The following is a 14,248-nucleotide window of genomic DNA, read 5'->3' as shown; positions in this document are numbered from 1 at the left end:
AATACATTATTAACTGCCAACAGCCGAAAAAATATAGATATTTGGCTGTGCTTCTAATGAAAACACAGTTAAAACAAGACAAAATTTTGGAGAAACAAAACTCTGAAAACTCTTCACTTGCCATTTCACTTGATACTTTTCAACTCAGGATTTTTTGAATCACTCCTCAACTTAGATTAATTTTTATGTAATACACTGTGCAAGGCTTTTTATCCACGAAACAAGTAAAATACGTATTTTGCACACCAGAAATAATTTTTATAGGTCCTTCTAGGATTTACAGCATTTGGTGAAATAACAAACACTAGTTAAATAATGTAAATGTCTTTAAAATTATATGTTTAGTTACTTTAAAGGTAATACAAATCCTATTCCGGTGTCTTCAACAAAGCAAAGAAAAGAAGGAAAACAGTTTGCTAATTCTTGAACTAACTGCCTAACCGCCTTTGACCGTTCAAATTTTGATTTCTCTATTCTTTCAAAAGCACGCAGCGAAGTAATAAACGTCAGAGAAGATCAGATATAGATTATTAACAGTATATGAACTCATAACTGCTTTCGAGAATTATAAGCGACCAACCACCAGCAGCCACATCCTGGACAGAGGCGGAACCACTGACCTTGAACGACCTCTTGGACTTCTTCAGCGCCTTGAGGGTCGTGGTCCAGTCCCGCTGAGCCGCCTCCAACTGCAACAACAGAAAGAAATAAATGTGGTTAAACACCATTATTTCATCTATGTCACTACATATCCATCAACAATAAATTTTTGGCTACTCTAAATTATTTTCGTTTTTCCGGGGCCATTGCAGTAGTCGTTATAAGGTTGTTTTTTTTAAATTGTATTTTATTTAATACTTCGCATATGCTCGGCGCAATTTCGTGTAGGTAATCGTATAGGATTATCTAGGTGTGTCATGTTTTGACGGTTCGATACACCTGTGAGGGAAGAACCACCGAGAAACTCTCCAGGGCCGTGTCTTGCGCACTTCTGCCGACTGGCAGTCGTGGGGCGACGAGTGAAGTCGCTCGCCGCCAGGAGCGCCACTGGCTCCAAGCCAGACGCGCACAACAAACAGTGTGGACCACAAGCCCGAGCGCCCGACCCCAGCATGTAACATTATTTGTGAGGTTTCCTAACCAGGTCTCTGGATTTGGCCCCCCTTCTTCCGGACCATCCTTCTTGTCCTGTACCGAACCTGCCTGCTTGGTTCTTGCAATAATTTAACCCCACAGGATTTTCCCTGTGTCCATGCAGGTTTTACCTGGGCTAACTTAACTAGTTATAATCCCCATATAAGATAGAGGCGTTAGTAATGGCATCAGTTGCTTGCCATGGCTATCCGATCCCCGAACAAAGCTCATGATTCATGCTACCCATTCATTCTCCATGGCTGAAACCCAGCAGAACTATGCGTACAGGCTTCGCCCTGATACACACTTAAGAGTCTTCTCTAACCCAGACCCTTCCAAACAAATACACTTAATTATAGTTAGGTTAGGAAAAAAAAAACGCTTATAACTCAGTACACGTGATAGAAGTGAAACTTCTTTGGCAATTCAAACCTTGACTCGTAAGTGCTCTCTTTATATATATTTAGTGTCAGAAACGTTACAAAACAAGGTTTTACGTAAACGTTGGATTAAAATTCGGCTTTGAAATTATAATCGAAATTTTACTCTCATCGCGCCCAAAGAAGTTTCACTTCAAAAATATTTTTTTACACATCTAAAACAACATATGTAACACGGTTTAACACTACTGATTCACACAAGTAATTAAAATATTACGAATTAGAAATAACAATATTTTATTGCGAATATGGCCCGCCGCACGGTGCACAGCAATAATCTAAAACCCCGTTATGTTGCCCTCTGCCCAAATACTCCCTAAAGTCGATGTGGCATCAGGCGCAGACGGGTTCCTACCACCGCGATCCGCCTATCCCTGCAGCACGGCAGGGTTCAACCTGAGCCGCACTCCACCACGTGGAGCCCGCTCAAGGGAACGGGGCCCGACAAGTTCTCTGCACCGTCCGCTACATATTTTCCATCCCTTTCGTATCAGAACTCCCATCGCACCCAAAAAAGTTTCACTTCAAAAATTATTCCTTTTGCGGCAGGGTGTTTTATCATATATTATCATCATCAATTCTTGTGTAAATTCTTACCCTTTGAGCTGCGTATGTACGTCGCGTCTCCTGGACGTGGAGCGTGGAAGAGGAAACACGTCTTCCTCGTCGAAGGAGGAGTGGAGGGCGGCGCCGAGCGTGTCGGCACGTAGCCGCGGCCCGCAGAGAGGCAGCCGGGTGTTCATTAAGGCGCGCTACGTGCGGGTACTCAATATTTACGTGGCGGGCAGTTACCGGAACAAGCGTCACGTGGCTCCGGAGATGACCTCGAGGCCGACACCTGCACCGCCCGCATGGGCCCCAGCAGTCGCGTCTATTAGTCGTCTCAGGCTGCTGTCAGCCGTTCACTTTCAAGGTTTTTGAAGTCATACTTCTTTACGAGAGTGAATTATTACGATGAGCGCGCACCATACAACGAAATTTTTACGACATGGAAAAAGGCTGTATACAAATAACAATTATATATATGCTTTTAAATCTTGTACTTTAGTGATCGATATTGAATACTGGTACTTATCTATCATTAACTAATTTTTTTATCGTGAATATTAATCATATAAATTGTGTTTATAAATTTTTTAAAGTTTATTTATATAAGTTAGGTTATGTTCCCGTATGTACGTAGAACGTAGTAAGTTTGCCTGTAAGCTTCCACTGACGCTGGCAGGGAGTGTGTGCGGAAGGTTTAGGAGTCTCATGGCCGTTTTCATGGGAATGTTTGTGAGGTTACGCTCCTGTATGTATAATTTATTTGCAAAATAATTATTTCATTATTACTAAATGAATAATTATAACACTAAATTAGAATACACATTCAACATATTTATTGATTTTTCATTATTGATTGAAGACACTGTTCTTTATCCCGTGACGGTCTCAACATTGATATTTTTTTTTGGAAAGTGCGCGCGAATTCCGACTCCAGGAAGGAACATTTCTAGCCGTCGGCTGTCGGCTGGCGCGCATGAATATTCCATTCCGCCCCGGCTGCGCGCACATACATCATCCCGGCGAGGCCCCGGCCAGGTCGCCCGGCTGCCGCGGGTCCCAGACACCGGACACGCTGCCTCTGTCCCCGACGTCATCCATCTCGCTCGCGGGGATCCCCCCCACCCCCCACACGCTCACGTCACGTCGAGTGTTTCACTTTCCGTGGAGTGCGCAGCATACCAAGGAGTGCACCACCACAACGACTAAACCACGCGACTTCATATACCACAGGGGCTTCTGTTCACGAAAAACATTAGAATACGCTGAGTAGTTTTGTTTTCGTATTCCGTTTCTTAAAAGAGTGATAATGGCTAAAACGCGTGTTTCCAGAATAATTTTCAGTCGTGAAAACCTCCGGGAAGATTCCTGTAAGCACTCAAAAAGGCTTCATATACATCTTTATCTTCATTTCTGCGCCACATGTCACGGTAACCGCTCGAATCTCATAGTCGCCCTACGCACGACGAGAAGACTGCGCCTTGCGCTTATAGAGGCGATAGCACTAGCGTGCATCGCACTTACCACCCTGTCACAACATTTCTCACCAGATATATGATAAACGTTATTTCAGTGGCGTGAAACGTTACGCAGGTGATTTAAATTACGAAAACATACGTGATTTTTTTCTACAGAGATCAGATAATATTTATTTAAATCTAGCAAAATTTGATACGAACCATGAAATGCAAGAGAGCTAACGTAAATCTACAATGAAACCCCATAAATAATTTTAAAGGCAAGAAAATGAAATTATCAACATTGATTATGAGACCAAGCATTAAAGCAAGTTTACGAGCCGATTTATTTTGGCGATCGGTCCACAGTTATTTAGATACTACCTTTATACCACGAGAAGAAAACTATACATTACACAACAATATTTCTGCGGAAATAAGCTAATAATGAAAGCTTTTCATCTTGAAAATCACGCACTGAGCACTCAACACAATTTATGGCATTTATGTTGCTTTTGGAGTTAAGGCATTAATAGCCTAAGGCATGATCTAAAGAAATTTACTGGTGTATATGAAACTTATGGTTATTTTTAGTTTCATTCACTAAAAATAAATATTTAATAATTAAATAATAGCCATAAAAAATTTCCACTCGACAGTAATGAGCATCGTGTCTCATTTTCCCTTTAAAATATTTTTAACGTCGTTATTAAAACGAGCTGGATGGATCTGTTATTACATATATCATGATACACGATAATACCCTGTAATTACAGATATAAAAATACACGATAATACCATATTGATGGTACTTTTGTACTAATGTGAATAGAGGCGGGTGGATAATCAATTGTGTGGGCAAGAGTATAATAAAAAAAAATAAAGTCCAGTTATTGAATATTCTATTATCTTTTCAATGGTTTAAAAAGTATGGTTGAATGAAACATAATTTAAAATATAAATTTATGCGCGAATTATCGCAAAAAGCACACAGTATAATCTCAAAAAAGTATTTCATATATGCAAAAAATACCATATCTAATTATTGTCAAAGTTATAATATGTTTCTTGATGACAATTACTAACTCTTTCTTGGCAATTAGCGTTTAAAGAAATATTTTGTAAAAGTACTGAACTTTTTTTTTTCTGTAAAAATACTGAAGGTTTTGGCCTTATAGAACTGCGCAGCTACTGTAGTTAATCGTTCAGTCATGACGTCACAATGGAAAAATTGACAGTACAACCGACTGTGTATGGAAGCCCTTTAAAGTTTTTTTTTTATTTTTTATTTTTATTTTTGTGAAAGCCAGATGCCGAGGATTGTTAGCCTACCTGTCCCACACAAAACTCCTGAAAGGACAAGAGGAAAGTTCGTATCCGAGTAAGGGAGGTCGCGCAGTGGGAATCCACGTGGAATTCCTGGCGGCACTTGGTTCTCCGTTGGGTGTGTGAAGCGGCTTCTAGGAACTTGTTATCAGCCTGCGGCGGCGGGAAGCAAACAGATTAATCAGCGGGGGCGAACTGTCAACCACTTTTTCGTACCTGGACGATCAAAAGAACCTCTCTTCTCCCCCTAACTCCTCCAGGCCCCCTCCCCTTCTGGAATGTGTCACAGAAAGGCATTCCTCGCTGGAGCTCCTATACACCTTCCCCTATTTTATCCTATCTCTTAAGAGGATGGAGAGAGAAATGTGAGAAAAAATCCCTGTGGGAAAAGGGCAACCTCCTCCCTCCAAAATGAAACGATTCTTTCTCCCCATCCGCAGTTTGGACCCTGTAGGGCGAAGGGAAGGCTATAACTGTATCCCTTAATGACCGACACTTACGACGAAAACAAATGTTAGCTGGCCGGGAACCTGGTCTTAAAAAAGAGAGAGAGCGATGAACTCATGTCAGTTCTTTGTAGAAGCGAGCGCACGATGTATGAATGAGCTGACATTTAGACCGCGAAGAACATTCCCCTCACAATAATTTTCATTTCAAAACGAATGTCTAGTTTAAGCCTTGGGTAAGCTCTGTAAGTCTTGGGTATTTTCTTTCCTGAGAAAGGTCCTGGAGAGATATGCCTAGGCGTCGGACAAATACTGAAACGAGTTAAAACTAGCCCCTAAGAACACCTTCGGAATTTTAAGGGGAGGTATGCCCCGTAATCTTGGCTTTTTCCATGTATTTGCTATAATTATAATTTTGAACTATTTATTCCAATTTTTGGCATGTCAAGGCATAACTAACATCTCTCAGCCTATACCTTGTTGCAACCACATAATTACTAACAGGCTCTAGTCTGTAAGCGCCGCAAGGAAATAACCTATTATTTCACGTGGGCGACTACAACTATATATCATGATAATCACACTAGCTCACAAGTTTCTACCTACACAAGAAGCCAAAGCTAAGTCTATGCCATGTCAAATCAAAAAATCTAGCACGGATACAAGCGGTATCAAAATATTGTAAATTGCAATATTATGGCGAGGCCTAATCCACCTTGAAGCATCAGACTATTTATTATGACGTAGCAAAAACTATGAAGGTAAGATACACGTCCCTGAGCTGCTTTCAAGATTACATACATGAATTACAATAGCTGAAAACTTGATGTTGAACACGAGTTTCAGCTGTAATCATCCAAAGCAGACATATAGAGTTTTACAGTTTTTCTGAACACTTAAAATTTTTTTGCCAGATGTTTTATTTCAGCTGATGATTCTCACTTGTTTTATTATGTTGTCAGTAGGAATAGGTCTAGACCAGAATACGTTTAAGTTAAATTTGTTTCGCACTAGTTCATTCGTAATCCATGCGCTGGCCGAACTAGTCGTTTTCTCTCCAGTGTTGAATTCGTTCCTCGTCGGAGACAAAAAGAAACGAGGAAGTGACATCGAAAAAGAATTTAAAAAAACCTACAAAACGGTACTTCGAAAGGCGAACATAAAAATACCGTTTTAAAAATGTTAACGTACATTTCCTAATCTGTTTACATACCCGGGTTAAAAGAGCAATAAAGATGTGGCGTGGTGAATTCTTCACTGCACCACCTCGTAAACAAGAGGATCGCACCAGCCGAGAGCTCTCGGGAACAGTTTTGTTTTTATCGTCGCGCTCGCCGACTACCAATGGATAGGGGGGAATGGCTGCACTACGGGGATGGGGGAGGGGGAGGCCAAATAAAGGCAAAAAGTGGCTGTTTGCCCGTCGCGTTCCTGGGCCAGGGCGATCTGTCTCGCCGTCCGACGCGCCGGTTCCCGACGACCGGCGGCGCGAGCTGCGTCGATCCATCGCGAGCCTCGTCGATTCATCTTGAGCATTCTCGATTTATCGCGCGACGGCACAGGCAGACAACCGCGCGCCAGCACCTCCATAGATGTTTTAGTCTATGGAGGGGGTGTCTGTTCCATGGAGGTAAGTAGTACGCTGTAGTTTTTTTTCTTTCGTAAATGGAACAGAAATATCCATGTAAACTTAACAAATATTTGTAAAATTGTACATTTAAATGAAAAAAAAAGTATCACTACAAAACAATGTTCCAGGAATGCTGGGTTTGTATTCTTACCCGGGCAGTTGTGCTTTGTGTTATCCTAGTCCCTCCAATTATGAAAATTTTTTGTAAATCGTTCCCTGAATAGCTTTCCAGTATTAACTGCGCACATTAGTACGCACAATAAAACAAATTAAAGTCCATTATTGAATATTCGATCATCTTTTCCGTTGTTTAAAAACATTATGCTTCAATAAAACATCAATTAAAATATAATTTTATAACCCAATTTTCGTAAAGGAATACTGAGTATTATCTCGAAAATATATGCAAAACAAAACCATAGTCATGTGTTGTAAAAAGTTAAAATATTTTCCATGTATTATAACAAACGATTTCTTGGCAAATAGTTTTCAAAGGAATCTTTTGTAAAAGAAAAGAATTCTGTTTCTGTATTGGGGCACTTTTTTTTTCGCGAAGAAAATCTGTTCGCTTATTAGACTGATATTAGCGGCCGTCTCCAGGAGAAGCCATTGCCCCATTTGACCGGATCATTCAGGATTGGTTTGCTTCCGCACTGGATGACTTATGATTGGTGAGCTGACAGTAGACATGTACCTGAAATAAACCCAGCCAGCCACGAAACACAGACGATGCTACAAAGTTTAGACACACAGCTGATCTGGAAATTTTTTCGGGAAAAATGCGTGGCCCTAGTAATTAGTCTATGTATTGACTAGGAGTGTGATAAAAATGTTGAAGTCATTTTGTTAGCTACACAAACTGTGAATGCATAAAGCCTAATGCTATAAGTTTGTTTGGAAGAATAGTTTAAAAATGCCATTACGAAATGAGAAGGGGCATGAATTATTCGCTTAAAGATTTAGAGACGCTGAGAGTAACATTCAGCGCGGAAGAAAAAGCGTCCTGGTTGGCAGATTTGGATGGATGTTTCAGTCTAATAGGCGAAAAAGCCTGCCCCCAAGGGACGCAACTCTGTAAAAAAAGGCCTGGGGATGTTTCCCGAAAGTTTTTCACGTTAGTTTTTTTTTTTAACCCGCACGATTCATCGCTGGATGGGTGCTTGTATTTTGTATACTGCCCATATTCTGGTCTATATGCATGCAACATGCAGAAAAAAAATTTAAAACATGCCGAAATGTTTTCCATAAAACATAGCTTTAACGTTTATGTTTATCAAACCCGTTTCAGACTCGAATCTGCAAACTCAGTTAGGGGCTTCTTAATTCCACGGTTTGGGGGGGGGGGGGCTGGCACCCACCGGGATCCACGTCCATGCCTGTCCAAATTTAGAGAGTGTTTCCGAGTGTTGTTCCGAGCCAGCTGGTGAACTGGAACTCCCAGACTGGCGACCGCCGGCTCCACTGAGAGGCCGTTGGGCTAGGACGCGGGGAGGGAGCATGAAGAGCTGGTTAATCGCCGGGGGCGGTTCCCAGAGACTCGCCTCCCCCTCCACCCCCCTCCCAGACACCTGGAGGGTCAGTGGCCGCGGCCGGTGCGCGCGCAGGCGTGTTTGGTCTGGAAACAACACACTCTCTGCCCCGAGTCAAGTCGACGCGGCCCAGGCCTGTGGCCGAACCGACCGTGTGCTCCTACTTTATCCCCTCGCTGCTCCTCAAACATTCACCGCACCTCGCCCTCCTGCCATAAACCCCTTCCGAGAAGCGGGAGCAGTCACCTCGCTAACCTCCTGCCCACTCGCGCCCGCTGTGATGCTGGGAACAGCACGCAGTTTTCACCCGAGCGAAAAAACAAAACGATCACACTTAAAATGTTTCTGTCATTTGAATAGCAACATACATGCGACAGACATTACATATTTACATAATTTTTGGTGTTCAATGTTTTAACGGCATTTGGTTGGAGTAATTTCTTGAATGGAATGGAAATGTGTAACTAAGGTGCTGCCATCTGTGGTGGATGGTGCAAACTAAAGTTAACAAAGCCAAGGGAAACTTGATAGTTTTAAATGTTTGATGAATTTTAACAAGATTGGCAGTATTTTTTAAAAAAAAAAATTCTTAGGTTCAGAGCAAGGGTTTAATATTGTTTCAAGTCTTTTTCGCTTTTATCGGAGTCGTTTCATTATTTAGTTTTAAATTTATGTCTGCTAATCAAATGATTCAGTAGTCGACGAAGCTGCTCCGGCAACGAATTCAAGCGGCGGGTTTGGAAACTAAGTGCAATTCGCGTCAAGAAATTTATTTTAAAACACAATTTGCGTACTTATTTATTACGCTCGGCATTAATCTAAAGAATTATAAGTTGAATTTCGTGTCCGAGCATCGGATTATAAGTGTATATGCAACATGAGAACACACAAATTTGCTCGTTACCGAGGTTAGATGTTACACATTTCTGGTGAGTACAGAAAGACTCGCTCACATATTGTCTAATAGTCATTTTTGATAGAAATATCTTGGATCCTAATTTAACGTTCATTGGGAAATAAATCACTGGGCGTGAACACATTTCAAATATTTCGTCAAAACATTTTTAGCAAACAACCCTTTTACAAATATAGCAATAATAAATACTCGCTCACGACGTGGTGGAAATATAAAATCCATCTAATGGGAATGTCTGTCACACCAGAGAATTACGCGTCAAAAACGTTACATTTTTTTTTTACGAGCGTTGCAAACCTTCGGGCTGTTGTTTCAGACTGAAGCTGTTGACTAAATTCTTTGTCCAAGATTAGGTTATTATGCGACATGACGTATTCAAGTCGACGTCATATGTTCGCTGTGGCCTTGAATTTTCGACTGGTGTTTACTGGAATGCGCGTGATTCTGCTTTGCTTTTCCGCTAGTTTATTTGCATCATAATTCTGATGCATTATTTCTCACAATCAATGTAACTATGTTACTAATACATTATGAAAGCTACTATCTAGCGGGTGGGACCAAAAATATTTAAGAAACTATGTCTCAAGCCTTGGAAAATAGTGTTTCTGTCCCATGGTCCTTGTTTCGGTGCACTCTGTTGCCAGATATTCGCCATACAGCACAAAAATTTAGATACAACCTTATAAGCCATGAAAATTTGGAATGAGAATTTTGGAAATACATGTTCTTGTTGCATTTCACGAAGATTACATATGATAATATTAAATTTTTACTTTCAACGAGACGTAACTGAAAAATGCCATCTTGGCGTCAAAAGTTTTTGTCAACCTATTATATAAAATTTAACATTTTGTCTCTTTTGATCACAAAACAATAAAACCTTTTACTACAAATAGTTTCTTCTAAGAAATAATAATTGGTGTTTAGCATTTAATAATAATAATTGTTTTTAGAATGACTACACTGAAATAATATTGCCAAAATAATCTATTTAACAGTCCTAGAGGAAAAAGTTAACAGTTATTATCATTAAAGATGGTATACAAAATAATAATTGTTTAATGTCAGCAAGCCGGGCAGTATCAGTCTGGCGCACGTTGCAGTACTGCGAGCTAAGCGTGACCGCGCGAGCGTTGTTCGCGGTCGAGACGACTCGTGCCACGCTCCGGACGCGGGGCCCGTGCTTGGAGAGCGTGCCGCCAGGCGACGTGACGGCGCTGGCGTCGCCTGTGGGCGGGGCCTGCTGTAATTAATTACCCTCCGCGGCTATCACGGGGGAGGGAAAACACGAGGCAAAACTGCAGCAGGAAGGGCAAGCCAGTAATCTAGATTCGCACGCCACTCACCCCTTCCCCCTTTTTCCCCCCTCATTCACGGATCAAAAATAAAACAACCGCATGCTTCACTCACGCGGGGCCGGGTCGTTGAAATTTCAATAGAAAAGAACGTAGAGTGACCTGTTCCCTAATGCATTACTGTAGAATAGGCCTATGGACAGGGATTTTTATACTGACTCCCCAACCAGATTAGAATCATAATCATAAGCATAATCCCTTCGTTAGAATTTTGATTGTACCGGATGTAAGAATTTGTATATTAGTCTTGAAAAGTTGAGAAAAAAAAATCCCGCGAGAGAGCTCTACTGTGATTACTACAGCCAACACGGGTAGCTGTATTAGTTATTTTTAACTGCAACATTTTTGTTTTCACATTCCAATACTAACTATTGCCAGAAGGCATGCTGTCACTTTACAACCCGCCATCGTCAAACTGCCAAACACAAAAATCTTCGGAAATGTTGATTTACCACGCCTAGTGATGGTTAACAAATATAAATTAGAAAAACCGTCGTTAAAAAAAAAAACCACTGACATAAAATACAATCATTAAGGGATCCTCCTAGTCATGGGTGTATTTGTGTTGGTGAGGTGGGAAGATAAGTGTGAACACCCGCTGGTGCTTCTAGCGCTGTATCGCCTCTAAGCGCAAGGCTATGGACTGGCAAACAGTCTTTTCGTCGTGTATAAAGAAAACTATGATATTTGAGCGGTGACCATTAACATTATATGGCGGAGAAATGAAGATAATGGTGTAATGCCAAGTCGCTTGAGAGCTTCAAAGAATCTGTACCGGGCGTTTCATGTCTAAAAATTACCTGGAAAATACGTTTTTGAAACATTTTCACTCTACAACCAAATACAGAAACAGAACTACCCGTCCGCCTTCAGCGCATTCTTAAATATTTTTCGCAAACAGACCCCGCTCTGGTAGCGGGAGCAGTTTTCAAATGGCGTGGTTTCTTCTGAAGCTCTGCACACTGTATGTGTGTGGGGTGTCGGCACAGCAGGACAAGGGGCTTCCCGCGGTGACGTGTAGACAGGGCGGCTCCGGGGCCCCGCGACGCCTTTTCAGTTCTGATTCTATTTTGTATGTTTTTTATGTAAAAAATATGAACATCATTGGTAATAGGAAGAATTATATTTATATTAGCAAATAATTTAAAGTGCTGGCCAATAGGGCCTACTTAAAATAATAAACCTTTCAAAATTTATATTCCCTTATATGACGTAATTTTACAGGCATCTGATCGTTAGAATTTATAAAATTAATCCAAGAGTAATTTACCAGGAAACGGGCATCAAAAATTAATAAGAATAAATTGGATAATCATCGTCGAAATTTAAGTTTCAGGTTAGCTAAAAAATATATTTTTTTTAATATCTGATTTTTAAAATTTTTCTAGGGATGGTCCCCGAACCCCCACCTCCTTTATCACTGTAGGAGGGTGGGGGTACGGGCGCAAATCTGTAGGATTCACAAGATGGCCTAGCGAAAATTTCCCCATAGGGGGGGACAAATTGTGAGTGGGTTTTAACCGACACAGTCATTTCTCGATAGCTTGTATGTTGTGTACTGCCCATACTGGGACTATATGCATGTAATAAGGAAACCTTAAAATATGTAGAAAGTTTTCTGTAAGACATAGTTTTGACATAAAACTCGTGTCACAGTCACGCTTTCACAAGCGCAAGCGGGGCTTCTTAATTCCAGGGGGCAGGCCTCCTCCACCCCCTGCACGTGACCGGTAACGCCCCTCTCAGTAACACTAGGGACGCCAGTGCAGCAGGGCCGGCGATGGAAGGAAGCGCCAGGGGTCACGGCGCGACCCTCCCCCTCGCTGGCACGAGGGGACGGGGTGACGGGGGGAGGTGTGGTGCCGGGGCCTGCATTCCTGCTCCCTCCGCCCCGCCGACCAAGCTGATTGTCGGCTCGTCGCGTGATTACACATCGCCGGCCGCTGCCGGGGTCGCTCCTCCTCACAGTCTGCACTCAACTTTATAACTATTTCACAGCTCCGTACCACTCGCCGAGCAAGTTAGCTCAGTTTCTACCGCCAGCACGGACACACGCCATTTGAAAACTGCTTCCGCTACCACAGTGGGTCTGTTCACGAAAAGTATTTAAGAATGCTCTGAAGGCGTACGTTTAGTTCTGTTTCCGTATTGTTTTGGAGAATGAAAATTGCCAAATCGCGCGTTTTTAAGATAGTTTTTGGACATGAAACGCCCGGTAAAGTTTCCTGAAAGCACTCAAGGACCTTGCTGTACATCTTTATGTTCATTTCTCCACCACATAACGTTATGGTTGCCCTACGTACAAAGATAAAACTGCGCGCCAAGTTCAGAGCCTCGCACTTAGTGGCGACACCGCGCTAGAAGCACCAGCGAGCGTCGCACTTATCATCCCGCCTCACTAACACAGCTACACCCAGAATAGGCGGGCCCCTTAAGGGCTATTTCTGTCAATTAAACATTTGCATTTGTTGTTCTGTCACACGTATATTCAATGGTTATTTGCCATGATTGTGAATAGTCATGCGCGTGATAACAATTATAAACATTGCAACAATTTTTCACATTGCAATGTTGCAAGAATGTATTAAATGTTACAGATGAGTCGTACAACATACATAAAAAAATCGCAGTCACAATCTGTGATTCATCGCACGAAGTATGTGTGATCAGAGCAGCAATATCATCGGTCGCAATCTTGTGTGCGACGTGACTAGCTTTCCAACCGATGTGGCAAATACAGAAGTTCGGAAACTCCGACTGGTCCCATACCACCAATGGCAGAGCAGCTTCCAGTAAACTGTGACTGCTCAAACAATCAATAGCAATGCAAGTAGCTTTGGATCCCTTGAAACTGTGATTGTTCCCACACAACCAATAGCTGCACACTTTTTTTTTACCGTCTGGGCCGCAGATTTTTTTTTATTCGTAAATACATCGAACCACTTATAGAATAAATAAATAAACTACAATAGTTATTGACTGGCCGATAGAGCTCAGCTCCTGTTCCCACCGAAACAAATACAAACTTTATGTATCTAATGAGAAAGAATTTTTATTTGTAATCCACGATTGTACTATTATTTTCTGGAGGATTCTTTAGCACGACTTAGCTATAATAACTGTTGCCTAAGAAAATGCAGGGGACATGATATTTACAACTTTTATTATTAACGTTTTGTAAAAATAATGTTTTTTATGGGCACATTTTGTAATTTATTTTTAATTTTAATAATACTAGTTTACACATATTATACGATAGTAGTTTTCTAAAACATATATATCATAATTACTTCAATATTAACTTAACGTTTTTGTTTTATTTTTGTTCTTGTAACAAAGTATCTTTATGTGGCAAACATTAGTAATATTAATTAGAATTAATTCATTAAATTGTGTCTTGATGTGGGCATGTTTTGAAAATACTAGCAATTGTAAAGTTGCGTCATTAGCACTTGCCGTTTACTCAATT

General features: G+C 41.2%; 1 protein-coding gene across 1 annotated transcript in view; it reads right to left on the bottom strand.

Annotated features, from left to right (window-relative positions):
• The window catches only part of LOC134532216 (protein scabrous), a 118,652-nt gene that overhangs the window by 34,110 nt on the left and 70,294 nt on the right, over positions 1 to 14,248 (bottom strand). Inside the window, exon 3 of the mRNA XM_063368667.1 lies at positions 621 to 689. Within this exon, the coding sequence (XP_063224737.1) occupies positions 621 to 689 (69 nt within the window). The remainder of the gene's footprint in view (positions 1 to 620; positions 690 to 14,248) is intronic.

Source organism: Bacillus rossius, chromosome 1 (genome assembly GCF_032445375.1).
Source record: "Bacillus rossius redtenbacheri isolate Brsri chromosome 1, Brsri_v3, whole genome shotgun sequence".
NCBI classification, from domain to species: domain Eukaryota; kingdom Metazoa; phylum Arthropoda; class Insecta; order Phasmatodea; family Bacillidae; genus Bacillus; species Bacillus rossius.
Note: the sequence above shows the minus strand (reverse complement) of the source record. Positions and strands in the feature narration are given on the sequence as shown.